Genomic DNA, 27,492 nt, shown 5'->3' on the forward strand with positions numbered 1-27,492 from the left:
TTCTTTTGTTTGGCGCAATCCTTTGACTCCTCCTCCTCCTCACCAACTAAGGTTTCAGTTACATGTCTGTTCGGTTCTGGGTTAAGAAAATAAACCTTTTGTAACTGTTACGCTGACTCCTTCATTAATTATTGGTTGTATGTTATTGTCTCCAGGTCCCCTAGACCTATATTAGTGGGGACATAACACCGGGCAACACTAGGTCACAGATGGTTTATTGTTGTGGGTACACTGGGACACTTCCTTCTCTGTGTTTGTGGACTCCAAGGTGTGAAATCTTCGAGGCCATAAGTGTCAGACGCAAGTCACTCAGTGTTCCCAACTGTTTAGGCTATCTTCTCAAATATGTTGATTACTCTCTGTGAAACCAACACATCCTCACTCCCAGATCGGCCTATGTTGACGTTATGTCAAGCACCCTGTCGGCTTTTTCCAACGCAAGGGGGGGGCCTTAGCGTCCATTTTCAACGCAAGGGGGGGGCCCCTTAGCGTCCATTTTCAGCTTTCCGGGATGTCCATATGCTTCTATGGACGCTCATGGAAGCACGGCATTCGTTTGTGTCGGCTGCCCTTAAAGGCAATGTGAGCGTCCATTCTCATTGGATAACGGAGAATTGTACACCCGGAAGTAAGTATTCCCCTTACTGTCGATTGATTTTACAGTGATATCTGCACTACTCATCGACTAAAAAACACCAGATTATCCTTGTTAATTACACAATATTGATTGGTTTAAATTGTGTGCAATGCTTTTGTATTTTTCCCCTTCGATTCGGAGAAACAAATGTTTTTTCGGAGTAAAGGATGGCAGAAGACACTACACTACCCAGAATCCCCAGCTATCGTTTGGACTACACCATATGCTCTGTTTGACAAACCCCGTGATAGTCCTCAAGCTCTGTGATTGGAGAGTGTGCTCCGAGGGTTACGCCGATTCTCGAACAGCACTTGAAATGGGATGGAATCACGGCAGACTGTCCAAAACTGGATTTGAACGGGTCCACCGCGTCCCCCCCTCCCCCACCCTGTCCCCAGAACTACAAATGCTGGCTATTCTGTTTCGCAACATGTTCTGTATCTATGACACGTCTCTACTGGGAGTTGTAGTTTTAAAAGACTTTTTCGTATTTCCCATAATAAGAAGTTGCCAGTATTAAACTGTGTACATCCCTGGAGGTTTAGGGGATAGGAAACACTCACATTTAAAACATATAATTAATAAATGGGTGAAAATTGCTTGTGCCCATAATGGGCAGCATTAATATATATACACACATGCCAGCTAAGGTCAGAAGAGCTTCATTTAACAGCTGGTCTTATGTTTGTGACCCCTGTTGTTAATTGATAACATTACATTAATTGATAAGCCTGAAACATGCACTTGTTAAGGTTCAGAGGCACATTTTGCAAATATGGCAGTAGCCATCGATCAGCTTAAGATAAGATATACTTTATTGATCTCAAGTTGGAACATTTGCGTTACATCAGCATGTGTAACAGTTAAAATGCAGTGGTGTTTATTTGTAAATCATTTAGTATAATCACACAAATTCTGTGTTTTATATTCAACAATTCTGTGTTCTTTATTTATTGATTGTTCAATACCTGACAAGGTCGGAGATGAAATATCTACATACATCTTATAAGAGTATAATATCAGTTAAAATAATTGCTTTAACATTGCTGGAGGTATGCACAAATATTAATAGATGTCTTGTAATGCACTATTGAGAAACCTGCGACCCAAGTTTTTCATTCAATGCATAACTACACCATATAGTTGTGTAGGCCTATATGATATGTCAATAAACCTTAGAAAATCTTGAAATCTTGAAAGGGATGTGCAAAATAGTCATTATATACAGTCTTGAATTAACTATTAGTAGAGAATAACGAGTAATTAATATACTTTATAGGGATCCTATTAATATCTAATAATAAAAATAATGAAATTCAATAACATGCTTTAACCACTAGGTGTCCCTTTATATCAGCTGTGCACCTTTATGGTGTAAATACAGCCTATCTACCAATTGGATCAAATATAAAAGTCAGCCGAATTAGTGTTGATACTGCAAGGAGACGTATTGTGTGAAAAGAAATGTAAGATGTTGTTTAATGGCTGATATATTTATGATCCACGTCACGTTTTCAGTTCCTCATGTTTGTCTAGAAGTCTTCTCATCAGGGCTCTATAAATACAGAACTACGGCAGATATGTAATATTTAATGCAGCCGAACCGTGTATTACAATGCCGTTATGTGATGACTTCCAAAGAGAAAAGCAAGCACACTCGGAATAAAGTATTATTGTATTTTTTAAAAATGTTTTCGGTCTGTTTCCGTTATTTGTTAATGACGATGTGCTGTGAGATGTGAGACTGGAATTGCACAGGGGAAAATAACGTAGGCTATCTTTAGATGCGGATTTTGTTAAACTAATATGTTTGCGCTGTGGACAAACACTATACATTGACGGGGAAGGGGGTAGCAATAAAGATAACACCATTAAACAGTTACACAACATAACATAAATAATATCGATAGCAGCGTCCCTAGCAACCACCTTGGTAACAATGAAAACGTTATGGACGCAATTTCCTGAAGTAATCTTCGTAATAACTAGCAAACTAAAGATCATGTACATCCACTGCACACATAATCTGAAATAACAACTCATATTTCTCGCATCAAATGACATCAAAACGCATTTTAATGGCCAAACTAACTTTAAAATAGGCATTTTCCATCGAGAATAAAACGAAGTTCGGCCATGTTTTTTTTTTCTGTAGGGAGAAATTTGAAGATCACGTGACGTCAAACAGAGCACATGGTGTAGTCCAAACGATAGCTAGGGATTCTGGGTAGTGTAGTGTCTTCTGCCATCCTTTACTCCGAAAACACATTTGTTTCTCCGAATCGAAGGGGAAAAATACAAAAGCATTGCACACAATTTAAACCAATCAATGTTGTGTAATTAACAAGGATAATCTGGTGTTTTTTAGTCGATGAGTAGTGCAGATATCACTGTAAAATCAATCGACAGTAAGAGGAATACTTAGTTCCGGGTGTACAATTCTCCGTTATCCAATGAGAATGGACGCTCACATTGCCTTTAAGGGCAGCCGACACAAACGAATGCCGTGCTTCCATGAGCGTCCATAGAAGCATATGGACATCCCGGAAAGCTGAAAATGGACGCTAAGGGCCCCCCCCTTGCGTTGAAAATGGACGCTAAGGCCCCCCCCCTTGCGTTGGAAAAAGCCGACAGGGGACTTGACATAACGTCAACATAGGCCGACCTGGGAGTGAGGATGTGTTGGTGAAACCAGTTAAATGGGCTAACGAGAGAGAGGCGCTCCAGAATTGACGTGGCAACTCTACCATGCAGTCAGATCGTGGCTGCTGTGACTTGTGATGTGAATCCTCCGGCCGAAGCTCCAAATAAACCATCAGTGTTTGACATCAAAGCTCCTGCTCTTCCCGTGTCTCCTTCATGAGTCGGTGACTCCCACTGCATTGCTACACAGAAGTTTCCCCCACACAAGTCATGGTGCGCTATAAAATAGCACTACACCCCTGCAATGTGTGTGAAAGACAATAGACTTTACAGCATGTTTTTTTAAATTGAAGTTGCGTTGGTGTTTGTGTGTTGGTTGTTGACGGCAGTGTGTGCCCCCCCTTGGTAAATGATTTCCCCCCCATTCGATTTGTTCTAGAGCCGACCCTGTAGCGTATTCAATGTCCAGGATCTTCTCGCATGTCCACCGTTGATTTAAGGGCTTCTCTCGCCTCTTCTGCATGCCCGGCGCCGTGGGAGGGCCAGGGAGGGCCCTCCCCCAATAAACACGTTTTTTATTATATATAAAAATAAAATAAAAATATTTTATTTTTTTTAATTATAAATAAACTGTGAACTTTTATGCTACGATGTATGTGATGTCAGAACAAAAAAAAAAATCGCAGGCTACGTCAAATAAATGCATGTGTCTGTTGTGATTTGTGATTCGTCCCCATTTAGACCAATCACAGCGTCACACTCTGCCGCCTATTCTGGATTTGTTTATTGTGCATTCTGTAGACTCCCATTTCTGTTTGAATTACAAAATGGACATCAGAAATTGGCTTAAAAGGTCTAAGAATGTATTAAAACAAAATAGCGATGAAAGAACTGCAGCCGATGGTGCTGCTGGCGGCCCTGCACCTGCCGTTGCAGCAGCACGCCTTAATGTCACAAGCTTGACCTCGGCAAACCCCGGGGCTGAGTTAGCGAGCCCAATCCTTGACTCATCAAGGCGGCCGCCACCAACGCTGTCCTCCGAGGCACAGCTCCTTGTGCCCCTACCGTCACCACCTGCGTTGCCACACCCTGTACCACACCCGCCAGCATCATCCTCCTCCTGCTCCGTGCCGGTGCCTCCGCTACAGAGGCTACCTTGCAGCACATCAACAGGTTCTATTGGGCCAGCAACCGCTCAAAGACCAACAGCCCCAGATGATCTTGGGGTAAATAAACCCAACCAGGTGAAACTGGATCGTTATCCAGGGAGATTGTTTTCAGGAAAGAAGCGCATTTTTGCCGCTGCATGGTACAACAACAGACCATGGCTTGAAGATTCGTTAAAAGCAGTTTAAAGTAAATACGTCTTCATCTGATGCGGCTTTTACTGTCAACGGTTTTTGCGACTGGAAACACGCATTACAGACTGATAAAGGACTGCTAAGACATGCCGCATCAAAAGAACACATTTCATGTCTGTGAGAGTTTGCGGAGAGAGAGACAGATACGCGAGGAAACAAATAAGGAAATTAGAACTTTGGTGCAGATCAGCTGGTACGGAGCCGTTATTACGTGTCAGCTGTCGTTGATATTATAGCTTTTTTAGCTGTCAACCAACTCCCTCTCAGAGATGACTCGATTCACTCAACATGTCCGAGTGCCGTGCATAGAAACATAAACCATGCCCAAGGCGGGCTAAACAGCTCATCGTCTCCGTCTCTACTATTTCTCTCCGAGTGCAGCGATGAGGAAGCTGCCATCCGTAACCAGTGTGCCTTGCTCGTGATTTACCAGTGTCTGTGCTGCCACGCACACAATGTTTCAAAGTGGTTGCTATGTTGCCCTTTATTTGTGTATGTTTGCGATAAGTGTGCGTCTTTACGCAATGCTGTTGGCCTTGCTGTTTGATATTGTGCCGCACGCAGCACGTGACGGTTTTGTGTGCCCTCCCATGAAAATCATATGCCCTCCCTTTAGATTTGTTCTGGCGCCAGGTCTGTTCTTCTGCCGAGTTAAATGACATCCTCGTGCCCTTGTTGTTCACTTTCAGAATTGCCGGGTATATGATGAACGAGTCGATCCCCTTCTGTCGAAGTTTAGTGCGGATCTCCTTGTATTCCTGTCGCTCCTGTGTCGTACCGGGGCTGTAATCGGCGAAGAACAACGGCTGTGTCCCGTCTTGGAGAGTCGGTCTAGCTTTCCTCGCGCCTTCAAGAATGGCCTGTCTGTCGGTATAGCGTAGTAGTTTGAGAACCATGGTCCGCGATCTTGAGGTGTTGTTGCAGAAAATACGATGTGCCCTATCGATTTCCAGTGGATTATTGTTGGGGCTCTTGATTGAAGGTATCCAGATAGGCAGCATCTTTTGAAGGTAACCCCTGGGATCATCGCCCTCAACACCTGTTGGTAAGTTGACAATCCTTACATTGTTCATTCTGGATCTGTCCTCCAATTCATTGAGCTTCCTTCGCATCTTTGTCACCTCCATGATACATGTGCTAGTTTCCTTCTCATTCTTGCGCACAGCAACCTGAATGCTATCAATCTTATTGAAAACCGTGTCAAACTTTTTTGCGTGACCATCAGCTTGTTCCTTTAATGACCGGAGGATGTTGCCGTTTTCGACCAAGTGCTTCTCTATAGGATTGAGAGCCTTCTCAATCGCACCCTTTAGCATGTCTGCTACTGTTCCCTGCAGAGTTTCCATCTCATCCGCGATAGCTTGCTTGATTAGCATAGCTATATTGGTGGGTGAATCGCTAGCTTGCTGTTGTCTGTTAGATTCTTGTTTTTTAGTCGGAGTCTTTTCCTTCTTTGCTGGAGACATTTCTTTTCTCAAATGTGTGTTATTACTGTCTAAGAGTTGCAATAAATATGAAAAAAGGGGGGATTTTGTTCAGCGCTCAGTATCTTGCTACCATCAGCCTCGTGCCTCACCGGAAGTCTCCTGACTTTTCTTTTTGTCTTTAAAAAAAAAGGAAAATTAAAAATTGCATATCAACATATAGATAACATGCTGGGTGATGCTGGGTCGGCAAAACTACCCCAACAAGTAGCACTTACTGCATTACACTCAAGTGTTTGAGTAATTTTGGTGACAAATACATGCAATAAATGGTGAGCATTTGAGAAACAATATTTCTGTTGAATTCCTCACAACCAAGACAACCCCAAAGAGAAGCACTTATGAAGAAACAAAAACATTAGTGTTTTGCTTTAGGGTAATCTGAATGAGATTTCAATGACATGTTTAGTTATAGTCTGTAGCATTTGTCCTCTTCAACCGCCCCAACAGGAAGCACTTGCTGAATTCAATTGCAAACCAATGCTCAAGTTGGGCCAATATCAAAGTCTTTCAATTTCCTACAGTAAAGGCATCTCCCATCATGACTTTACCGTTTTCCAAGGGGTTCCTTTCCAACATCTCCTTTGCTGTGTCTCAGTGGAAGTGTTGTTTCTTGCAAAGATGCATCCTTCTTAAGTACTGAGAACCGGAGATCTGATGACCTGGATAACCTGTCCTCTTCACGCAGCAGGGTAAGGACCAATAGCTACTCTAAAAGTAAAAGGCTAGAGGGAAAGCTAACGACTGGGCCTGAAACTCTGATTGTGGGTGACTCTGCTGTAAGAGATGTAAAAGGTCTGTGTAATAAGAACAACACCAAAGTACTCTGTTTTCCCAAGGATGTGGTCTCTAACTTGGCTGAGAAGATCCTGCATATTGGGGCTGAACATCCGATTGTGAAGAATGTGGTACTGCACATTGGAACAAATGATGTTGTGAAACAACAGTCAGAAGTGCTGAAAGAAGACTTTAAATGTTTGTTGGAAACTGCCAGCTCTCTAAATACAGAGGTGTTCATCAGTGGCCCTCTACCGCCAGTCAGAAGAGGAGTGGAGAGATTCAGCAGATTGTTTGCACTGAACACCTGGCTTTCAACGGCCTGTACTGACCATTCTGTTCATTTTATTGACAATTTTAACTTTTTCTGGGATCGCAGACATGTTTTCAAGGCAAATGGAGTTTGCCTGAACAAGTCAGGAGTGAAATTGTTTATCTCTAACATATTCAACTGCCTGCGTCATCAATCTGTTCCCTTTGCCAAGGACAAGCAACAAGAGGAATCAAAACACGAGAAAGACACAACACATCACGCAGAAAACCCTGAAGAATTATCACTGCACCCGCCTGAGGAATGTTCTGATTATGGGAGACATATGAGACACATGGAGGAGTCTCCACTGCCCCCCCCCCCCCTGTCAACGCCTTTGAGGATACTCCGTTCACCCTTTCACCCTCGCCCACCCTCCTGGAGATCGATGAACACACAAAGGAGATACAGAGGGTTGGCACCGATTCCTTCCTGGAGTTCAAAGACCAAACGAAGGCGATACGCAGGGCTGGCACCATGTCCTTTACCCCCGCTCCTCAACGACGCCCACCAAAATCACCGCGGAGACGCGCACCATCTCCCCCGTCCTCATCACCGCGCCTACGTCAACCACCTCCCCCCCCTGGCAGCATGTCCTCTACCCCCGCACCATCTCGCCCGTCTCCATCACCGTGCCTACGTCGACCACCTCCCCTCCCTTCGAGGGGGCATCTGCAGTCTCCGAAGCCTGATAAGGATGTGTGTGTACAAAACACAACAAACTCTTACTGATATGTGATGGGTCCAGGCTCAAGGGCGTATGGCACTCTCAACTCTTTCCAGGACATGTCGGGGCCCTGCCTGCCAGTAGCTTTGCCGATATCTGTGTTGATAGGTAATAGATTAAGAGCGGTGAATCATAGAAACAGGAAGCGCTCAAACGTTTGTGTGAGTGTATCTAATTTAGCAGTGATTCCATGTCAGCCACAGCTTGTTACAAAAAACATGACTGATAGTGTGTTTAACAAACTTAAACTAGCTTTATTAAATGTCAGGTCTTTGGCAGGAAAAACATTTTTAATCAATGATTTTATCACTGAGCACAATCTCGATTTTATGTTTTTAACAGAAACTTGGATTGAACAAAATAACAGTGCAGCTGTTCTTATCGAATCAACACCTCCCAACTTTAGTTTTATGAGTCAGGAAAGAATGCATAAGAAAGGGGGTGGAGTTGCTATTCTGTTCAATGATTCCCTTCAATGCAGGAAGACATCGTATGGAAACTTTGATTCTTTTGAATATGTGGCCCTTCGGCTGAAATGCTCCTCTCGAGCTCTGTTCCTAAATATCTATAGACCACCCAAATACTGTGCAAGCTTTTTTGATGACTTTACTGAACTGCTGTCTATAGTGTGTATTGACTTTGACCGTCTAGTCATTGTTGGTGATTTTAACATCCATGTTGACAACCCCCAGGACAGAGGGGCTAAAGAACTATTTTGTGTTCTTGATAGCTATGGACTGACTCAGCATGTGACGGAGCCCACGCACAATAAGGGGCACACTCTGGACTTAATTATCTCAAAGGGTGTGAATATCTCTAAGGTTGTGGTGACTGATGTTGCACTCTCTGACCATTCCTGTGTTTTCTTTGAGAGCTCTATTTCTGTTCACAAAAATGTTCAAAAAGAGGTAACCACAAAGCGATATTGAACTGAAAATACTAGGGAAATGTTTACTCAGAATTTCTCTTCCACACTTGCCCCTGCCAACATCTCAGTAAATGAGCTAGTAGATCATTTTAATTCAAAAATTAAAAATGTTATAGATGCCATTGCTTCAACTAGGTTAAAGGAAGTGTCTGGCAAGAAAATATCTCCATGGAGAAAGGCCATGAGCGTGAAAACAGAAAAAAGAGAATGTTGAAAAGCTGAACGCAGGTGGCGAAAAACAAATCTCCAGGTTCACTTTGAAATCTATAAAGAGAGACTTGGCCTTTATAATTTGGAATTGAAAAACGCACGACAATCGTTCTTCTCTGACATCATTACCAAAAACAAAAACAACGCACGTGCCTTGTTTGCTACCGTCGACAGACTAACTAGTGTCAGTAGCCTCTGAATTTCTATCCACCAGGGCGTGCAATGATTTTGCCTCCTTTTTCACTGACAAAATTCAGAAAATCAGACAAGCAGTCAGTGCCTCTGCATCAGGAACAGCAAATGTGTTGTCCCTATCTCCACTTAACATCAATTCAGACATCATGACACAATTCCATCAGATTAATGATAAAAACCTAGAGGACATTATTCAACTTCTGAAATCCTCCTCCTGCTGCCTTGATATTATTCCAACAGGATTTTTCAAAGATGTTTTGCCTTGCATGGCCTCAGATCTACTTCATATAGTAAACAAATCTCTTCACTCAGGTATTTTTCCACAGGCCCTGAAAACTACAGTCATTAAACCGCTCTTAAAAAATAATAATCTAGATGCTTCAGTAATGAACAATTACAGGCCCATATCAAACCTCCCATTTCTAGGTAAAATCATTGAAAAAGTTGTTTTTCAACAGTTGAGTAATTTCTTGCATTTAAATAACTGTTTTGATGTGTTCCAGTCAGGCTTTCGTCCAAACCACAGCACTGAGACTGCTCTTGTAAAGGTCTTTAATGACATCCACTTAAACACAGACAGTGGCAGAACTTCAGTGTTAGTATTATTAGATCTCAGTGCTGCGTTTGACACTGTTGACCACAGCATATTACTAGACCGACTGGAAAACTGGGTGGGACTTTCGGAAACAGTTCTGAATTGGTTTGAATCCTACTTAAAGGACAGAAACAACTTTGTTTCTATAGATAAATACACATCTGAGTTGACAAATATGACATGTGGGGTTCCTCAAGGCTCCATCTTGGGGCCTCTTCTCTTTAACATCTACATGCTACCACTGGCTCAGATAATGAAGAACAACAAAATAAGTTACCATAGCTATGCAGATGACACACAAATTTACGTAACACTGAGTAAGTGCATTGAACAAATCAATGACTGGATGTGTCAGAACTTTCTCCAATTAAACAAAGATAAAACTGAGGTAATGGTTTTTGGAGCCAAGTCAGAACGTATAAAAGTTAGCACTGAGCTTCAGCCTGCAATGTTCAAAACAACAGATAAAGCCAGAAATCTAGGTGTAGTCATGGACTCTGACCTGAGTTTCAACAGTCACATTAAAACTGTTACTAAATCAGCCGACTATCACCTAAAGAATATATCTAGGATTAAAAGACTAATGTCACAGCAGGATTTGGAAAAACTTGTCCATGCTTTTATCTTCAGTAGACTGGACTACTGTAATGGTGTCTTCACAGGTCTCACTAAAAAATCTATTAGGAAGCTGCAGCTGATTCAGAACGCCGCTGCTCGAGTCCTCACTAACACTAAGAAAGTGGATCACATCACTCCTGTTCTGAAGTCTTTACACTGGCTTCCTGTGTGTCAAAGAATAGATTTCAAAATACTGCTGCTGGTTTATAAAGCACTGAATGGTTTAGGCCCAAAATACATTTCTGACCTCCTGCTAAATTATGAACCATCCAGATATCTCAGGTCTTCAGGGACTGGTCAGCTTTCTGTCCCCAGAGTCAGAACTAAACATGGTAAAGCAGCGTTCAGTTATTATGCTCCAAATATCTGGAACAAACTCCCAGAAACCTGCAGGTCCGCTGCAACTCTGACTACTTTTAAATCCAGACTGAAGACTTTTCTTTTTGTCGCTGCTTTTAATTGAACTATTCATATCTTAGACTGCACTGTAACTTTTATCCATGTACTTTTTTTCTTTTAATGTTTAATTGACTGCACTGTAACTTTTATCCATGTATTTTTTCTTTTAATGTTTATTTTATTAGCTTTTCTTTTTAATGACTGATTTTAAATGCCATTTTCTTAATCTCTTTCATTTTTTGTAAAGCACTTTGAATTGCCTTGTGTTGAAAAGTGCTATATAAATAAACTTGCCTTGCCTTACTGAATGCAAACATTTCCAGCCAACCCCGCCTCATTTTTGATTGCTGTCAACGACCATTGTTAGTAAACACCCGCACTCTCAACCATCACCTGATATGAACGGACTGCTATCACCTAACAAGTGGTCAATCAGAGTTGTTGATGTTTCTCGTTGAAACTCTGGCAGCAGCAGCAATACTTGAACAATGCTAAGAAGCTCAGGCAATGAATATCCACTTCAGAAGGCACATTCAGCTTAAGTCTCCAAATCGAATCTTGAGATAATGTGTATCACTGCAAGTAAATAATATGCAATCTACAGGTAACTTCTGTAGTAATATAGTACAGAATAATGACTCATTTTGAAGTTGGGAGGTGACTGCATTCTGTCAAAGACTCAAAGACATAGACTACAGTTGAAATGTGCATATCTTACTAAAGTTGACTACTAACGTACATCTAACACACTGGGAGAATTAAAGGTCAACAAAACTACCCCAACAAGTAGCACTTACTGCATTACACTCAAGTCAGTGCCTGTGTTTGGGTAATTTTGGTGACAAATACATGCAATAAATGGTGAGCATTTGAGAAACAATATTTCTGTTGAATTCCTAACAACCAAGACAACCCCAAAGAGAAGCACTTATGAAGAAACAAAAACATTAGTGTTTTGCTTTAGGGTAATCTGAATGAGATTTCAATGACATATCATTCTTCCTTTACAGTCTGTAGCATTTGTCATGTTCAACCGCCCCAACGAGAAGCACTTATTGAATTCAGACTCAGACCAATGCTCAAGTTGGTTCAATATCAAAGACTTGCACCTCTTCATGGCTTACGAGTTTCCACGTGGGGTTTTCCACCATCTTCTCTGACTTTTCTTTTCGTCTTTAAAGAAAACGTCAAATGTAACATTGCATATTAACATATAGATAACACGCTGGATGATGCAGGGTCAGCAAAACTACCCCAACAAAAGCACTTACTATAATTGGAACAAAGTTAGTGTTTTTGTAAAGGTTATCATAATGACCAAATCTGAACTCTGAAGACTGAAATGATATTGTATGTGATGGAATCAGATACAAATTGATGCAATCAATTGTGAGCATTTGAGAAACAATATTTCTGTTGAATTCCTCACAATCAAGACAACCCCAAAGAGAAGCACTTATGAAGAAACAAAAACATTAGTGTTTTGCTTTAGGGCAGTGTTTCTCAAACTTTTTCATACCAAGGACCACTTAACCAATAAAAAAATACTCACGGACCACCTAACTCCACAAATATCCAAAAACACATTCTGTTCTCCAACTAACTGAAGGAATTAACATGTCAGCAATGATGGTAAGTGTTTTTCCGTTTTTGCATGCTTTTTTTTAGACTGTCATACAAGGATTTGGCATTTTAAATATTGCAGTGGCTTAGAACACCTAGCTTCTTACCCTCTAAGATATCATGCCACACCTTTGAATGAAAGATGTGCTTGCTATATATGTATACTGTTTCTCTGCTTTACCTGTTTCCAAACACATATAGACATTATGTTTTTCTATTTCAAATAATTGGGATTCACAAGTTAATACAACAGGGTATTTTCATTCTGCTAAAGAGACGACAGATATAGACAGATTGTGAAGCTTGAAACAACTTAACACTTGAGGAAAGTGACACAGGATTGTTTCTACAGCCCACAGGACTTATCCAACTGCCACTGCCACTGTGTCCAGACCCGATGGACCTGCTCCTCTGAAAAGTTATTGGGTTTTTATACTCCTCACTTGGATCCATCTTGAATCTTTTTCATACATATTATGTATATATACCCTCATGTTTGTTTCCGCCTTTCATCCTTCAGCCACAGTGAAGGCACCGCTGCCGGTCCCTCCTCAGCTGCTCGCAATTGCCCCAAAGCTCGGGATAGAAGAGCAGGCGCCAAATGTGTTGAGACAAAGTATGTGTTCTTCTTATACTACCAGTGTATCTCGCAGAAACTTACATTTCATTCTGACAAATCACATTGTCACGGTGTCATACAGTATAGCTCACGTTTTAGGTAAAGTTAAGTAATGATATCATCGTCTCTGTTTTCATTTTTCACAACTTCTTAAATGCTGCTTCTTAATTTCGATAATGTGTATACGTCACTTGCCTGTTTGTATCTCATCCTCCCAGATTCATCCCCACATAATATAGCCCCTGTGGAAGCGCAGGGAGACACTGTCCTCGATGAAGGTATGGATATCGGTGACACTGTATTATAGCAGTCATTTATATAGAGCTTTATTCAATTTTATCTGATGTAACTGTGTGTTTTACTGTGTTTTACAGCTCTGACTTGCCCAGTGCCTCCTGTCCCCTTAGCAGCACCACACCAGCCTGCAGCCTCTGTTCCGGGCTATAGTGAGGATGTTGCCCACTGGAACTGCTCGCACCAGCAGAAGATTTGGATGAAGACTGAGTTGGACACATTGGGTCTGTGGCCAGGTTCACGTCCAGTGAGACACCTAATGAACATGTTGTCCCTGTGGCGTTATCCGCCTCAGCCTGAGCTCATAGACTCAATCTCTGACCTGCCTTCACCCAAGTACTATCAGCTTCATCCATATTTCATTTGGAAGCCAGAGCACGCGATCATGGAGAGGGTGAGAAACAACTTTGTCTTGCCCTGTCTCTATGGTTGTCCGAACCCTCAGGTAGTTTCTTCTGGCATTGGAAGGCCAAGAGTCATCTTTGGGACAAGTGGCCAGTACTATATTTTAGCTTCGCGACTCACCTGCAAGGTCTGCAAAAAGTACTAGCATGCTGACAAGCCCCAGTGGCTGGAGAAGCTACCCCAGCGCATCAGCAACATCGTGCCGGCCTTCCTGACGCACAAAAAGGCCGTCTGCAAATCTGTACTGGATGAGATGAGGCGCAGCGGCAGATCCCCAGAGGACATGTCCAAGCAGCTGACGGAGGCGCTCAATCTCAAATATGAGAGAGCTCACCTGGCCTACTTGCTGTGTGTGCAGAATGTCAGGGATGCTGAGGCAGGAGTCTACGGCCAAAGGACCATCACTGGGTTCCTCAGACAGGAAGATACTCTGGCTCCATTTGGTGGATACTCGGATGGTGATGGCTGGTGTGGAGTTTCTGTCTCTTCCCACTACCTGGTGGAGTGCCTGGTCCGTGAGTATCAGCGGCAGGAGGAGCTCCTTACTCTACTGCTTCAGGGGACCTTTGGACAGGCCCTGAGGTCTGATCACACTCGCAGAGTGGCTAGGAAGGTTGTGCTGTCGTCTGGCACCATGTCTTCCTATGCCATCATGAATGAGAACTGGATGATCCTGAGCTGGGTGATGCTGCAGTCAGAGTGTGATAGGTCCCTTAACCCGTTGTATGAGGGTCTGTCTCAACGCTACACTGTGGCTGGAGTGGAGAAGGCACGCTACCAGTGGGTGGACAGGTATAAACAACAAGTTTAAATTGAAAACAGTTGATTCTTTTTTTTGTTGTTGTTTTTTTAATTCTGCATTTAATTCTGTAATCTGACTCTTCATAAATATAATACACATGAATAATTACAGTTAATTATTACACTAATTTTGTACGAAGATATTGTACAAGGTTTTCAGCTGTAATGACATTTCTTTTTAATGCTTTAGGGACTGCTGCGCTGCCTTCAAGGTCCTTCAACCTGGGGCTCAGGAGCACTTGTTGGACAGCTGGAGGACCACAGATGCTATCCTGGCAGAGGCCACCTCTGGAAATCTCAAGAACATTTGCGCATCAAGGAACAAGTTTAACAAAGACATTATTGTCAAGTTGGACTTGTTTCATTGTATGCGGCGGTTTACCAGGGAGTGTGTCTCCGAGCATCATTCTTTGTACAGCTCCTTCTGCCAGTTCCTCTCAGCAGTGTTCGTTGTGGTGGACCACAGCGATCTCCAGAAGCTGAAGGAGGCGTACACGTTCTGCAGAATTTCTCCTGCTAACCCCACAAAGCAGCACATAAGAGAGCACTGCAGGACAAAGGTGCCACAGCCAATGAAACTGCTGCAAAGAGTGGAAGACGTCCTCCATCACTATTACATGGCAAAGGATGCCAATGATTTGCTCCTTTTCAAAGACTCAATGTTAAAGGTGTGGAGGATCCAGCGCATCCACATCCTCCGAGGCTGCCTGAGCGACCCTGAAGTGGGAGAGGGAATCCTCTACAGGTATGGTGGCACCCTGCAGCTGAATTACAACAAGGGCGAGGGAGCTGCCGTGCCTGTGTGGATCCCTGTGAGAGGCACCTATCAGCAGGAGGGTTTCCACGGACACCAAGCCCAATGGGTGACAGGCAACCGGGTGTCCTGTGAATTATTCCAGGCCCAAGCTATGACTGGAGTTGTGCGCTGGAACTACCAGAGGCTGGTGGACCTGAAACAGCCAGATGTGGAGCTGCCAGCCGTGTTTGACCCCCGGTTGATTTCAGAGCTTAACACCATCTCTGTAAAAGTGACAGGAAGGTCCAAATACCCAGCACTGCAGCTCTCCAACAGGGACACGGGGGAGAGATTTGGACTGCAGTACGTGGAGCCAGGCTGTCGTCCTGTTGTTTTGAACTGGGACAAGAACAGGGCACAGCCAAACAACCCAGCGGCAGTAGCCATGGAGACAGAGCATCATTGCCCTGCCCCTACTGTTGTAGTGGGCACAGACTCTCAGGTAATCCAGTTCATATTTATATCTACTTACTGTCAAGTACTGACAGACTGGCTGACTAACTAATTCACTATATTTGTGCTATTTCAGGAATCCTGTGTTGATCCAGTTGGGGCAGTGCCAATTCTGTCTTCCAGTTCCCGGCAGTCCTCTGATGTTGTGACCAAGTCCCTGCTGCCTTTGACACAAGCCTCTGCCACACAAAAACCAGAGCCTTTGATAGATACAGGTCATTCAAATTACCTACCTACACTACCTCACTGTTAAAAACAGGCGTGCACATAATATATGTAATATCATCATGTTGAAATATTGTTTATTAACAACAATCATTAAGCAAGTGTATGCAAACTGTAAAAGCCATTGAAAAGCATAATAGAACAAGAGGTAGGAATATAAGATAATCATGTATTTGTCCCACAAAAGTTAAATTAGCTGTGAAGTGAAATGACTAAAAGAGCTAATTGATTTGCAACACACTGGCATAAAACAATATAATTAACATATATTTCTTTTTTAGACTTGACAGGGGTAGCACCGCTGCCTCAGTCCTCCTCTCCTCGAGCCACCCGCACTGGACCAATTAAAACTGGTGGCCTCATTCAAGTCTTGGTCAGTGGACAGAACCCATGAAAGCTGCCATCGACGAGCTTCTGGTAAACCACCGTGGTGCCAAAGATGTCCTGAAGCGGGTGGATGCGGACTACGCTGCCATGGTCCAGAGGGGATGCACAGACCGGAACAGCCTCCTTCACCCGACCACAGTCCAACATATCTCACGATATGTGAAACATCTTGCAAAATTAAAAAACAACAGCTCTTCCCTCAACACATCCCCAGAAAAGGTCTTAGAGACACAGCAGCTGTGGCATAGTTTGACCTCAGGTAGCCAAACTATCAGTGTGCCTGTCATAACTCTGCCACCTGCCATATGCAACCCTCCAGCTGTGGCTCCCAGACAGGAGGACTCACTGAGCAGGGCTTCAGTGGAGAAGATTGTGTCAGACGTCCTGGCAAAACAACAGCAACAGCAGCATCAGCAGCAGCAGCAACAACAGCCTCAGAAAAAGATGCGGATGAGAAACTGTTTAGCCTGCGGTCAGCCTAAATCCAGATATCTTGGGGATGGCTCTTCAGTTCATTTTTTTTACCAGTCAAAAACGGTAAAATACTTTTACTGCTCCACCAAGGTCTTTCAGACCTATGCTAAAGATGGCCTCAAAGACACCAGGATGTCTTTTGAGAACTTTGCTGCAACTCCGTTTTTTGAGCGAGAGCTGGAGGCTGCCAGACAGAGGGGGGCAGAGTGGAGAAAGGTTGCAGAGGAGAGAGGGAAGAGGAAGGCAGCTGTGCAGCTGCCAACAGGCCGTCTCTGCAGGTTTTGTCACCAACCACTGAAGCAGGGTCCCAACAGCCCTCATACCCATGCATACTTCCCAGGGGTTCCAGGGAAGTACATCTACTGCCACTCCAGAGTCTTCTCCTTATATAATGCACAGGGCATGGAGAAGGAGATGACGTGGCCGGACTTCCAGCAGTCGGACTTCTATGATGCTGAAAGGGACAGATGGATTGCAGACAAAAGGAAGCCCTAACCTACCCTCACATACACACATGCACACGCCACTTCCTGGGTCTACTAAGTTGCATACTAACATACAAACTAAGACGTTTTGCCTGCAACACAAACGAGACCCCTAAACTATCAGCCTTTTCACCAGTCCTGCCAATCCTGCCAATAACAAAACAGTTTTGGTTAATGCCCTCAAAAAACTCAATTAATAATAAAGAATAATAATCATTTCAAGGATTTCTATGGGTCCTCCACTCCAACCTTGTCAGTGCTGGAGCCTTAAACATGTAATGTATTTAAATGTTGCACTAGAATATTATATACTAGAATAAATAAATGAACAATAATTGCACTAGAATACATATAATTATTGCACTAGAATACAATTAAACAAATACCAAGTAAGAGGGTATACATCACTAAAATGAGAATAGAATGCAGAATAGTAACCATACAAGAGCATGAGGTGAAAAACATTTCAGATAATGGATGGTGGTGAGATCAAACAAATCTATAACAAAACCATACACTATCTTCTGCTAAATTATAATATTATAATAAATATTAAGGTGCAATACAACATATCATATAGTCCAAAAATACAAAGAATATAATATGGTTAAATCCTTTTTTCAGGATCTGATTGTTCTCTCTGTATTGTGTTTTCAGTGTTTTTAATATATTTGTTGTTCTATTTTTAATATTTCTGTTTTTGAATAAATGATCTTGAATGCATCACTGTGGCTGTCTTTACTTGATAGAGGAAGTAATAGTGATATAAAATGAAACACACTCATATGCTCAATGTAAACATCTATACAATCAACATATTTAAAATATTAATTATAAGTAAAAATACAAAAATATTATATAAAACATTATTATTACTAATATTAATATATCATTATTTGTGTTATTATTGCTATATATTAAGATTAAAATAACTATTATAAGAAGCAGCAAGCAAAGAATAATTCATTTCTAACTCCAAATATCTGTTTCAACTTTAACTTTAAACGTTTGAAAATTTAAATGTAGTGTTTGTGGATAATGAGCAACATTTTTAAACTGAATGTGAAATTTAGTTTGGGTCAGGTGGGATTTGAACCGTCGTTCTTTTGAAGAGGCTTCTGGCCAATAGAAAGTCTTCTCTAAGTCTATGGGTATACACGGCTTACACGGCATGTTAGGCGAACGTGATGACCACTACACTACAGAAACTGCTGAATAGCTAAGTACACATTTATGCCTAGATGCAACATTGATATTAAATTGAAAACCTTCAAAACCACGGACCCCATGTTGATTTCTGAGACTCGGAGAGATTTTACACTGGATCCAGTCACGGCTGCAGTGTCATTGACTTTCGTTACAGCAACTGTATACTGGAACCAAATGCTATCCTGGATATGACCTGTAACCCCTCGAAGAGCGCCACCTAGGGTTGACATGCTAGGATTGTTGCTATAGGGTTCCACGTTAGTATAGTGGACAGTATCTCTGCTCGTCACGCAGAAGACTGGGGTTCGATTCCCCGACGGGGAGAATTTTCAATAACAGCCGGCCTTTATTCACCAAAGGAGGCAAGCATCAATCAACTCATGAACGAGGATTCCACCAAGATGCTCTTGGAAACACTTTCAGATAAGCGCTTACCTGAACCATGGCAACTGAACTTTCGTACGGTCATCATTATAACAATCATGAGAAAGCTACCAAGTGCATGGTTCAAATCATTGAAGGAGAACTACAATCAATGACCACGGCAATGCGCTCAACGATTGCACTTTTGACAGACAAAATCAAGCAAGGCAAGAAATCCCTTTATATTTTCCATTGTGACCAGACACATTTTGAGCAGGAACGAAAATAAAGTCATTGGTTGCAGAATTGAAGTACCCTAAGCATAACTGCTATTAACAACCTTCAGTTGTTCACAGGACGACAAGCCTCTTCGATTTGAATACACAGAGAGCCAAAGCCGTACAATTCAAAAGCCATGCTCAACAAACAATTGTCTTGCTCAGCCAACAATTGTCTTGACAAGACTCAACATTCTACTGCCATATTTCTGAAAGTGCTTTTTACTCTATCTCGATTCCCCATAACTTTTCTTGGTTGAGTTCATTGAAGTTGATCAGGATCAAAGAAGAGTGTTTCTGCCCGGTTTTGAGCCGGGGACCTTTCGCGTGTTAGGCGAACGTGATGACCACTACACTACAGAAACAGCTGAATAGCTAAGTACACATTTGCGCCTAGATGCAACATTGATATTAAATTGAAAACCTTCAAAACGACGGACCCCATGTTGATTTCTGAGACTCGGAGAGATTTTACACTGGATCCAGTCACGGCTGCAGCGTCATTGACTTTCGTGACAGCAACTGTATACTGGACCCAAATGCTATCCTGGATATTACCTGTAACCCCTCGAAGAGCGCCACCTAGGGTTGACGTGCTAGGATTGCTGCTATAGGGTTCCTCGTTAGTATAGTGGACAGTATCTCTGCTTGTCACGCAGAAGACCGGGGTTCGATTCCCCGACGGGGAGAATTTTCAATAACAGCTGGCCTTTATTCACCAAAGGAGGCAAGCATCAATCAACTCATGAACGAGGATGCCACCAAGATGCCCTTGGAAACACTTTCAGATAAGCGCTTACCTGAACCACGGCAACTGAACTTTCGTACGGTCATCATTATAACAATCATGACAAAGCTACCAAGTGCATGCTGAATTGAAGTACCCTAAGCATAACTGCTATTAACAACATTCAGTTGTTCACAGGACAACATGCCTCTTCGATTTGAATACACGGAAAGCCAAAGCCGTATAATTCAAAAGCCATGCTCAACAAACAATTGCCTTGCTCATCCAACAATTGTCTTGTATAGACTCCACATTCAACTGCCATATTTCTGAAAGTGCTTTTTTCTCTTAAATGTTCTTGGTTGAGTTCTTTGAAGTTGATCAGGATCAAAGAAGAGTGTTTCTGCCCGGTTTTGAGCCGGGGACCTTTCGCGTGTGAGGCGAACGTGATGACCACTACACTACAGAAACTGCTGAAAAGCTAAGTACACGTTTGCGCGTAGATGCAACATTGATATTTAATTGTAAACCTTCAAAACGACGGACCACATGTTGATCTCTGAGACTCGGAGAGATTTTACACTGGATCCAGTCACAGCTGCAGCTTCATGGACTTTCGTGACAGCAACTGTATACTGGACCCAAATGCTATCCTGGATATGACCTGTAACCCCTCGAAGAGCGCCACCTAGGGTTGACGTGCTAGGATTGACGTGCTAGGATTGTTGCTATAGGGTTCCTCGTTAGTATAGTGGACAGTATCTCTGCCTGTCACGCAGAAGACCGGCGTTCGATTCCCCGACGGGGAGAATTTTCAATAACAGCGGGCCTTTATTCAACAAAGGAGGCAAGCATCAATCAACTCATGAACGAGGATGCCACCAAGAGGGCCTTGGAAACACTTTCAGATAAGCACTTACCTGAAACATGGCAACTGAGCTTTCGTACGGTCATCATTATAACAATCATGAGAAAGCTACCAAGTGCATGGTTCAAATCATTGAAGGAGAACTACAATCAATGACCACGGCAATGCGCTCAACGATTGCACTTTTGACAGACAAAATCAAGCAAGGCAAGAAATCCCTTTATATTTTCCATTGTGACCAGACACATTTTGAGCAGGAACGAAAATAAAGTCATTGGTTGCAGAATTGAAGTACCCTAAGCATAACTGCTATTAACAACCTTCAGTTGTTCACAGGACGACAAGCCTCTTCGATTTGAATACACAGAGAGCCAAAGCTGTACAATTCAAAAGCCATGCTCAACAAACAATTGTCTTGCTCAGCCAACAATTGTCTTGACAAGACTCAACATTCTACTGCCATATTTCTGAAATGCTTTTAACTCTATCTCGATTCCCGATAACTTTTCTTGGTTGAGTTCTTTGAAGTTGATCAGGATCAAAGAAGAGTGTTTCTGCCCGGTTTTGAGCCGGGGACCTTTCGCATGTTAGGCGAACGTGATGACCACTACACTACAGAAACGGCTGAATATCTAAGTACAAATTTGCGCCTAGATGCAACATTGATATTAAATTGAAAACCTTCAAAACGCCGGACCCCATGTTGATTTCTGAGACTCTGAGAGATTTTACACTGGATTCAGTCACGGCTGCAGCGTCATCGACTTTCGTGACAGCAACTGTATACTGGACCCAAATGCTATCCTGGATATGACCTGTAACCCCTCGAATAGCGCCACCTAGGGTTGACGTGCTAGGATTGCTGCTATAGGGTTCCTCGTTAGTATAGTGGGCAGTATCTCTGCTTGTCACGCAGAAGACCGGGGTTCGATTCCCCGACGGGGAGAATTTTCAATAACAGCCGGCCTTTATTCACCAAAGGAGGCAAGCATCAATCAACTCATGAACGAGGATGCCACCAAGAGGGCCTTGGAAACACTTTCAGATAAGCACTTACCTGAAACATGGCAACTGAACTTTCGTACGGTCATCATTATAACAATCATGACAAAGCTACCAAGTGCATGCTGAATTGAAGTACCCTAAGCATAACTGCTATTAACAACATTCAGTTGTTCACAGGACAACATGCCTCTTCGATTTGAATACACGGAAAGCCAAAGCCGTATAATTCAAAAGCCATGCTCAACAAACAATTGCCTTGCTCATCCAACAATTGTCTTGTATAGACTCCACATTCAACTGCCATATTTCTGAAAGTGCTTTTTTCTCTTAAATGTTCTTGGTTGAGTTCTTTGAAGTTGATCAGGATCAAAGAAGAGTGTTTCTGCCCGGTTTTGAGCCGGGGACCTTTCGCGTGTGAGGCGAACGTGATGACCACTACACTACAGAAACTGCTGAAAAGCTAAGTACACGTTTGCGCGTAGATGCAACATTGATATTTAATTGTAAACCTTCAAAACGACGGACCCCATGTTGATCTCTGAGACTCGGAGAGATTTTACACTGGATCCAGTCACGGCTGCAGCGTCATTGACTTTCGTGACAGCAACTGTATACTGGACCCAAATGCTATCCTGGATATGACCTGTAACCCCTCGAAGAGCGCCACCTAGGGTTGACGTGCTAGGATTGACGTGCTAGGATTGTTGCTATAGGGTTCCTCGTTAGTATAGTGGACAGTATCTCTGCCTGTCACGCAGAAGACCGGCGTTCGATTCCCCGACGGGGAGAATTTTCAATAACAGCGGGCCTTTATTCAACAAAGGAGGCAAGCATCAATCAACTCATGAACGAGGATGCCACCAAGAGGGCCTTGGAAACACTTTCAGATAAGCACTTACCTGAAACATGGCAACTGAGCTTTCGTACGGTCATCATTATAACAATCATGAGAAAGCTACCAAGTGCATGGTTCAAATCATTGAAGGAGAACTACAATCAATGACCACGGCAATGCGCTCAACGATTGCACTTTTGACAGACAAAATCAAGCAAGGCAAGAAATCCCTTTATATTTTCCATTGTGACCAGACACATTTTGAGCAGGAACGAAAATAAAGTCATTGGTTGCAGAATTGAAGTACCCTAAGCATAACTGCTATTAACAACCTTCAGTTGTTCACAGGACGACAAGCCTCTTCGATTTGAATACACAGAGAGCCAAAGCTGTACAATTCAAAAGCCATGCTCAACAAAACAATTGTCTTGCTCAGCCAACAATTGTCTTGACAAGACTCAACATTCTACTGCCATATTTCTGAAATGCTTTTTACTCTATCTCGATAACTTTTCTTGGTTGAGTTCTTTGAAGTTGATCAGGATCAAAGAAGAGTGTTTCTGCCCGGTTTTGAGCCGGGGACCTTTCGCATGTTAGGCGAACGTGATGACCACTATACTACAGAAACGGCTGAATATCTAAGTACAAATTTGCGCCTAGATGCAACATTGATATTAAATTGAAAACCTTCAAAACGCCGGACCCCATGTTGATTTCTGAGACTCTGAGAGATTTTACACTGGATTCAGTCACGGCTGCAGCGTCATCGACTTTCGTGACAGCAACTGTATACTGGACCCAAATGCTATCCTGGATATGACCTGTAACCCCTCAAATAGCGCCACCTAGGGTTGACGTGCTAGGATTGCTGCTATAGGGTTCGTCGTTAGTATAGTGGACAGTATCTCTGTTTGTCACGCAGAAGACCGGGGTTCGATTTCCCGACGGGGAGAATTTTCAATAACAGCCGGCCTTTATTCACCAAAGGAGGCAAGCATCAATCGACTCATGAACGAGGATGCCACCAAGAGGGCCTTGGAAACACTTTCAGATAAGCACTTACCTGAAACATGGCAACTGAGCTTTCGTACGGTCATCATTATAACAATCATGAGAAAGCTACCAAGTGCATGGTTCAAATCATTGAAGGAGAACTACAATCAATGACCACGGCAATGCGCTCAACGATTGCACTTTTGACAGACAAAATCAAGCAAGGCAAGAAATCCCTTTATATTTTCCATTGTGACCAGACACATTTTGAGCAGGAACGAAAATAAAGTCATTGGTTGCAGAATTGAAGTACCCTAAGCATAACTGCTATTAAAAACCTTCAGTTGTTCACAGGACGACAAGCCTCTTCGATTTGAATACACAGAGAGCCAAAGCCGTACAATTCAAAAGCCATGCTCAACAAACAATTATCTTGCTCAGCCAACAATTGTCTTGACAAGACTCAACATTCTACTGCCATATTTCTGAAAGTGCTTTTTACTCTTTCTCGATTCCCGATAACTTTTCTTGGTTGAGTTCTTTGAAGTTGATCAGGATCAAAGAAGAGTGTTTCTGCCCGGTTTTGAGCCGGGGACCTTTCACATGTGAGGCGAACGTGATGACCACTACACTACAGAAACTGCTGAAATGCTAAGTACACGTTTGCGCGTAGATGCAACATTGATATTTAATTGTAAACCTTCAAAACGACGGACCACATGTTGATCTCTGAGACTCGGAGATATTTTACACTGGATCCAGTCACAGCTGCAGCTTCATGGACTTTCGTGACAGCAACTGTATACTGGACCCAAATGCTATCCTGGATATGACCTGTAACCCCTCGAAGAGCGCCACCTAGGGTTGACGTGCTAGGATTGTTGCTATAGGGTTCCTCGTTAGTATAGTGGACAGTATCTCTGCCTGTCACGCAGAAGACCGGGGTTCGATTCCCCGACGGGGAGAATTTTCAATAACAGCCGGCCTTTATTCACCAAAGGAGGCAAGCATCAATCAACTCATGAACGAGGATGCCACCAAGATGCCCTTGGAAACACTTTCAGATAAGCGCTTACCTGAACCATGGCAACTGAACTTTCGTACGGTCATCATTATAACAATCATGACAAAGCTACCAAGTGCATGCTGAATTGAAGTACCCTAAGCATAACTGCTATTGACAACATTCAGTTGTTCACAGGACAACATGCCTCTTCGATTTAAATACACGGAGAGCCAAAGCCGTATAATTCAAAAGCCATGCTCAACAAACAATTGCCTTGCTCATCCAACAATTGTCTTGTAAAGACTCCACATTCAACTGCCATATTTCTGAAAGTGCTTTTTTCTCTTAAATGTTCTTGGTTGAGTTCTTTGAAGTTGATCAGGATCAAAGAAGAGTGTTTCTGCCCGGTTTTGAGCCGGGGACCTTTCGCATGTTAGGCGAACGTGATGACCACTACACTAAAGAAACGGCTGAATAGCTAAGTACACATTTGCGCCTAGATGCAACATTGATATTAAATTGAAAACCTTCAAAACGACGGACCCCATGTTGATTTCTGAGACTCTGAGAGATTTTACACTGGATCCAGTCACGGCTGCAGCGTCATTGACTGTCGTGACAGCAACTGTATACTGGACCCAAATGCTATCCTGGATATGACCTGTAACCCCTCGAATAGCGCCACCTAGGTTGACGTGCTAGGATTGCTGCTATAGGGTTCCTCGTTAGTATAGTGGGCAGTATCTCTGCTTGTCACGCAGAAGACCGGGGTTCGATTCCCCGACGGGGAGAATTTTCAATAACAGCCGGCCTTTAATCACCAAAGGAGGCAAGCATCAATCAACTCATGAACGAGGATGCCACCAAGAGGGCCTTGGAAACACTTTCAGATAAGCACTTACCTGAAACATGGCAACTGAGCTGTCGTACGGTCATCATTATAACAATCATGAGAAAGCTACCAAGTGAATCGTTCAAATCATTGAAGGAGAACTACAATCAATGACCACGGCAATGCGCTCAACGATTGCACTTTTGACAGACAAAATCAAGCAAGGCAAGAAATCCCTTTATATTTTCCATTGTGTCCAGACACATTTTGAGCAGGAACGAAAATAAAGTCATTGGTTGCAGAATTGAAGTACCCTAAGCATAACTGCTATTAACAACCTTCAGTTGTTCACAGGACGACAAACCTCTTCGATTTGAATACACAGAGAGCCAAAGCCGTACAATTCAAAAGCCATGCTCAACAAACAATTGTCTTGCTCAGCCAACAATTGTCTTGACAAGACTCAACATTCTACTGCCATATTTCTGAAAGTGCTTTTTACTCTATCTCGATTCCCCATAACTTTTCTTGGTTGAGTTCTTTGAAGTTGATCAGGATCAAAGAAGAGTGTTTCTGCCCGGTTTTGAGCCGGGGACCTTTCGCATGTTAGGCGAACGTGATGACCACTACACTAAAGAAACGGCTGAATAGCTAAGTACACATTTGCGCCTAGATGCAACATTGATATTAAATTGAAAACCTTCAAAACGACGGACCCCATGTTGATTTCTGAGACTCTGAGAGATTTTACACTGGATCCAGTCACGGCTGCAGCGTCATTGACTTTCGTGACAGCAACTGTATACTGGACCCAAATGCTATCCTGGATATGACCTGTAACCCCTCGAATAGCGCCACCTAGGGTTGACGTGCTAGGATTGCTGCTATAGGGTTCCTCGTTAGTATAGTGGGCAGTATCTCTGCTTGTCACGCAGAAGACCGGGGTTCGATTCCCCGACGGGGAGAATTTTCAATAACAGCCGGCCTTATTCACCAAAGGAGGCAAGCATCAATCAACTCATGAACGAGGATGCCACCAAGAGGGCCTTGGAAAACACTTTCAGATAAGCACTTACCTGAAACATGGCAACTGAACTTTCGTACGGTCATCATTATAACAATCATGACAAAGCTACCAAGTGCATGCTGAATTGAAGTACCCTAAGCATAACTGCTATTAACAACATTCAGTTGTTCACAGGACAACATGCCTCTTCGATTTGAATACACGGAAAGCCAAAGCCGTATAATTCAAAAGCCATGCTCAACAAACAATTGCCTTGCTCATCCAACAATTGTCTTGTATAGACTCCACATTCAACTGCCATATTTCTGCAAGTGCTTTTTTTCTCTTAAATGTTCTTGGTTGAGTTCTTTGAAGTTGATCAGGATCAAAGAAGAGTGTTTCTGCCCGATTTTGAGCCGGGGACCTTTCGCGTGTGAGGCGAACGTGATGACCACTACACTACAGAAACTGCTGAAAAGCTAAGTACACGTTTGCGCGTAGATGCAACATTGATATTTAATTGTAAACCTTCAAAACGACGGACCCCATGTTGATTTCTGAGACTCTGAGAGATTTTACACTGGATCCAGTCACGGCTGCAGCGTCATTTACTTTCTTGACAGCAACTGTATACTGGACCCAAATGCTATCCTGGATATGACCTGTAACCCCTCGAATAGCGCCACCTAGGGTTGACGTGCTAGGATTGACGTGCTAGGATTGTTGCTATAGGGTTCCTCGTTAGTATAGTGGACAGTATCTCTGCCTGTCACGCAGAAGACGGCGTTCGATTCCCGACGGGGAGAATTTTCAATAACAGCGGGCCTTTATTCAACAAAGGAGGCAAGCATCAATCAACTCATGAACGAGGATGCCACCAAGAGGGCTTGGAAACACTTTCAGATAAGCACTTACCTGAAACAT

The 27,492-nt window shown here is 42.9% G+C and overlaps 2 protein-coding genes and 17 non-coding genes across 19 annotated transcripts; 10 read left to right on the top strand and 9 right to left on the bottom strand.

The window, feature by feature from the left end:
• The first annotated feature begins 12,934 nt into the window (after positions 1–12,934).
• Positions 12,935–14,246, top strand: LOC117534339. Its single transcript, XM_034198533.1, has 3 exons — positions 12,935–13,123; positions 13,345–13,404; positions 13,501–14,246. The coding sequence occupies exons 1-3, from the start codon at positions 13,000–13,002 to the stop codon at positions 13,968–13,970; spliced, it is 654 nt and encodes a 217-aa protein (XP_034054424.1). The 5' UTR covers positions 12,935–12,999; the 3' UTR covers positions 13,971–14,246.
• Positions 14,079–16,494, top strand: LOC117534338. Its single transcript, XM_034198532.1, has 4 exons — positions 14,079–14,617; positions 14,817–15,864; positions 15,952–16,090; positions 16,382–16,494. Exons 1-4 carry the CDS (start codon positions 14,079–14,081, stop codon positions 16,492–16,494), a joined length of 1,839 nt encoding a protein of 612 aa, XP_034054423.1.
• A 2,413-nt stretch (positions 16,495–18,907) lies between these two features.
• trnad-guc lies at positions 18,908–18,979 on the top strand. Its single transcript has one exon. It is a non-coding gene; the product is annotated as a tRNA-Asp (tRNA).
• Positions 18,980–19,588: 609 nt separating this feature from the next.
• Positions 19,589–19,661, bottom strand: trnav-aac. The gene has a single exon. It is a non-coding gene; the product is annotated as a tRNA-Val (tRNA).
• Positions 19,662–19,913: 252 nt separating this feature from the next.
• On the top strand, positions 19,914–19,985 carry trnad-guc. The gene has a single exon. It is a non-coding gene; the product is annotated as a tRNA-Asp (tRNA).
• A 436-nt stretch (positions 19,986–20,421) lies between these two features.
• trnav-cac lies at positions 20,422–20,494 on the bottom strand. The gene has a single exon. It is a non-coding gene; the product is annotated as a tRNA-Val (tRNA).
• Positions 20,495–20,760: 266 nt separating this feature from the next.
• On the top strand, positions 20,761–20,832 carry trnad-guc. The gene has a single exon. It is a non-coding gene; the product is annotated as a tRNA-Asp (tRNA).
• Positions 20,833–21,440: 608 nt separating this feature from the next.
• Positions 21,441–21,513, bottom strand: trnav-aac. The gene has a single exon. It is a non-coding gene; the product is annotated as a tRNA-Val (tRNA).
• A 252-nt stretch (positions 21,514–21,765) lies between these two features.
• On the top strand, positions 21,766–21,837 carry trnad-guc. The gene has a single exon. It is a non-coding gene; the product is annotated as a tRNA-Asp (tRNA).
• A 436-nt stretch (positions 21,838–22,273) lies between these two features.
• trnav-cac lies at positions 22,274–22,346 on the bottom strand. The gene has a single exon. It is a non-coding gene; the product is annotated as a tRNA-Val (tRNA).
• A 266-nt stretch (positions 22,347–22,612) lies between these two features.
• trnad-guc lies at positions 22,613–22,684 on the top strand. The gene has a single exon. It is a non-coding gene; the product is annotated as a tRNA-Asp (tRNA).
• Positions 22,685–23,286: 602 nt separating this feature from the next.
• On the bottom strand, positions 23,287–23,359 carry trnav-aac. The gene has a single exon. It is a non-coding gene; the product is annotated as a tRNA-Val (tRNA).
• Positions 23,360–24,292: 933 nt separating this feature from the next.
• trnav-cac lies at positions 24,293–24,365 on the bottom strand. The gene has a single exon. It is a non-coding gene; the product is annotated as a tRNA-Val (tRNA).
• Positions 24,366–24,617: 252 nt separating this feature from the next.
• Positions 24,618–24,689, top strand: trnad-guc. The gene has a single exon. It is a non-coding gene; the product is annotated as a tRNA-Asp (tRNA).
• Positions 24,690–25,125: 436 nt separating this feature from the next.
• trnav-aac lies at positions 25,126–25,198 on the bottom strand. Its single transcript has one exon. It is a non-coding gene; the product is annotated as a tRNA-Val (tRNA).
• A 251-nt stretch (positions 25,199–25,449) lies between these two features.
• On the top strand, positions 25,450–25,521 carry trnad-guc. Its single transcript has one exon. It is a non-coding gene; the product is annotated as a tRNA-Asp (tRNA).
• Positions 25,522–26,130: 609 nt separating this feature from the next.
• trnav-aac lies at positions 26,131–26,203 on the bottom strand. The gene has a single exon. It is a non-coding gene; the product is annotated as a tRNA-Val (tRNA).
• A 252-nt stretch (positions 26,204–26,455) lies between these two features.
• trnad-guc lies at positions 26,456–26,527 on the top strand. Its single transcript has one exon. It is a non-coding gene; the product is annotated as a tRNA-Asp (tRNA).
• Positions 26,528–26,964: 437 nt separating this feature from the next.
• On the bottom strand, positions 26,965–27,037 carry trnav-cac. The gene has a single exon. It is a non-coding gene; the product is annotated as a tRNA-Val (tRNA).
• Between the last annotated feature and the right edge of the window lie 455 nt (positions 27,038–27,492).

Source organism: Gymnodraco acuticeps, unplaced genomic scaffold, assembly GCF_902827175.1.
Source record: "Gymnodraco acuticeps unplaced genomic scaffold, fGymAcu1.1, whole genome shotgun sequence".
In the NCBI taxonomy this organism is placed as follows: Eukaryota; Metazoa; Chordata; class Actinopteri; order Perciformes; family Bathydraconidae; genus Gymnodraco; species Gymnodraco acuticeps.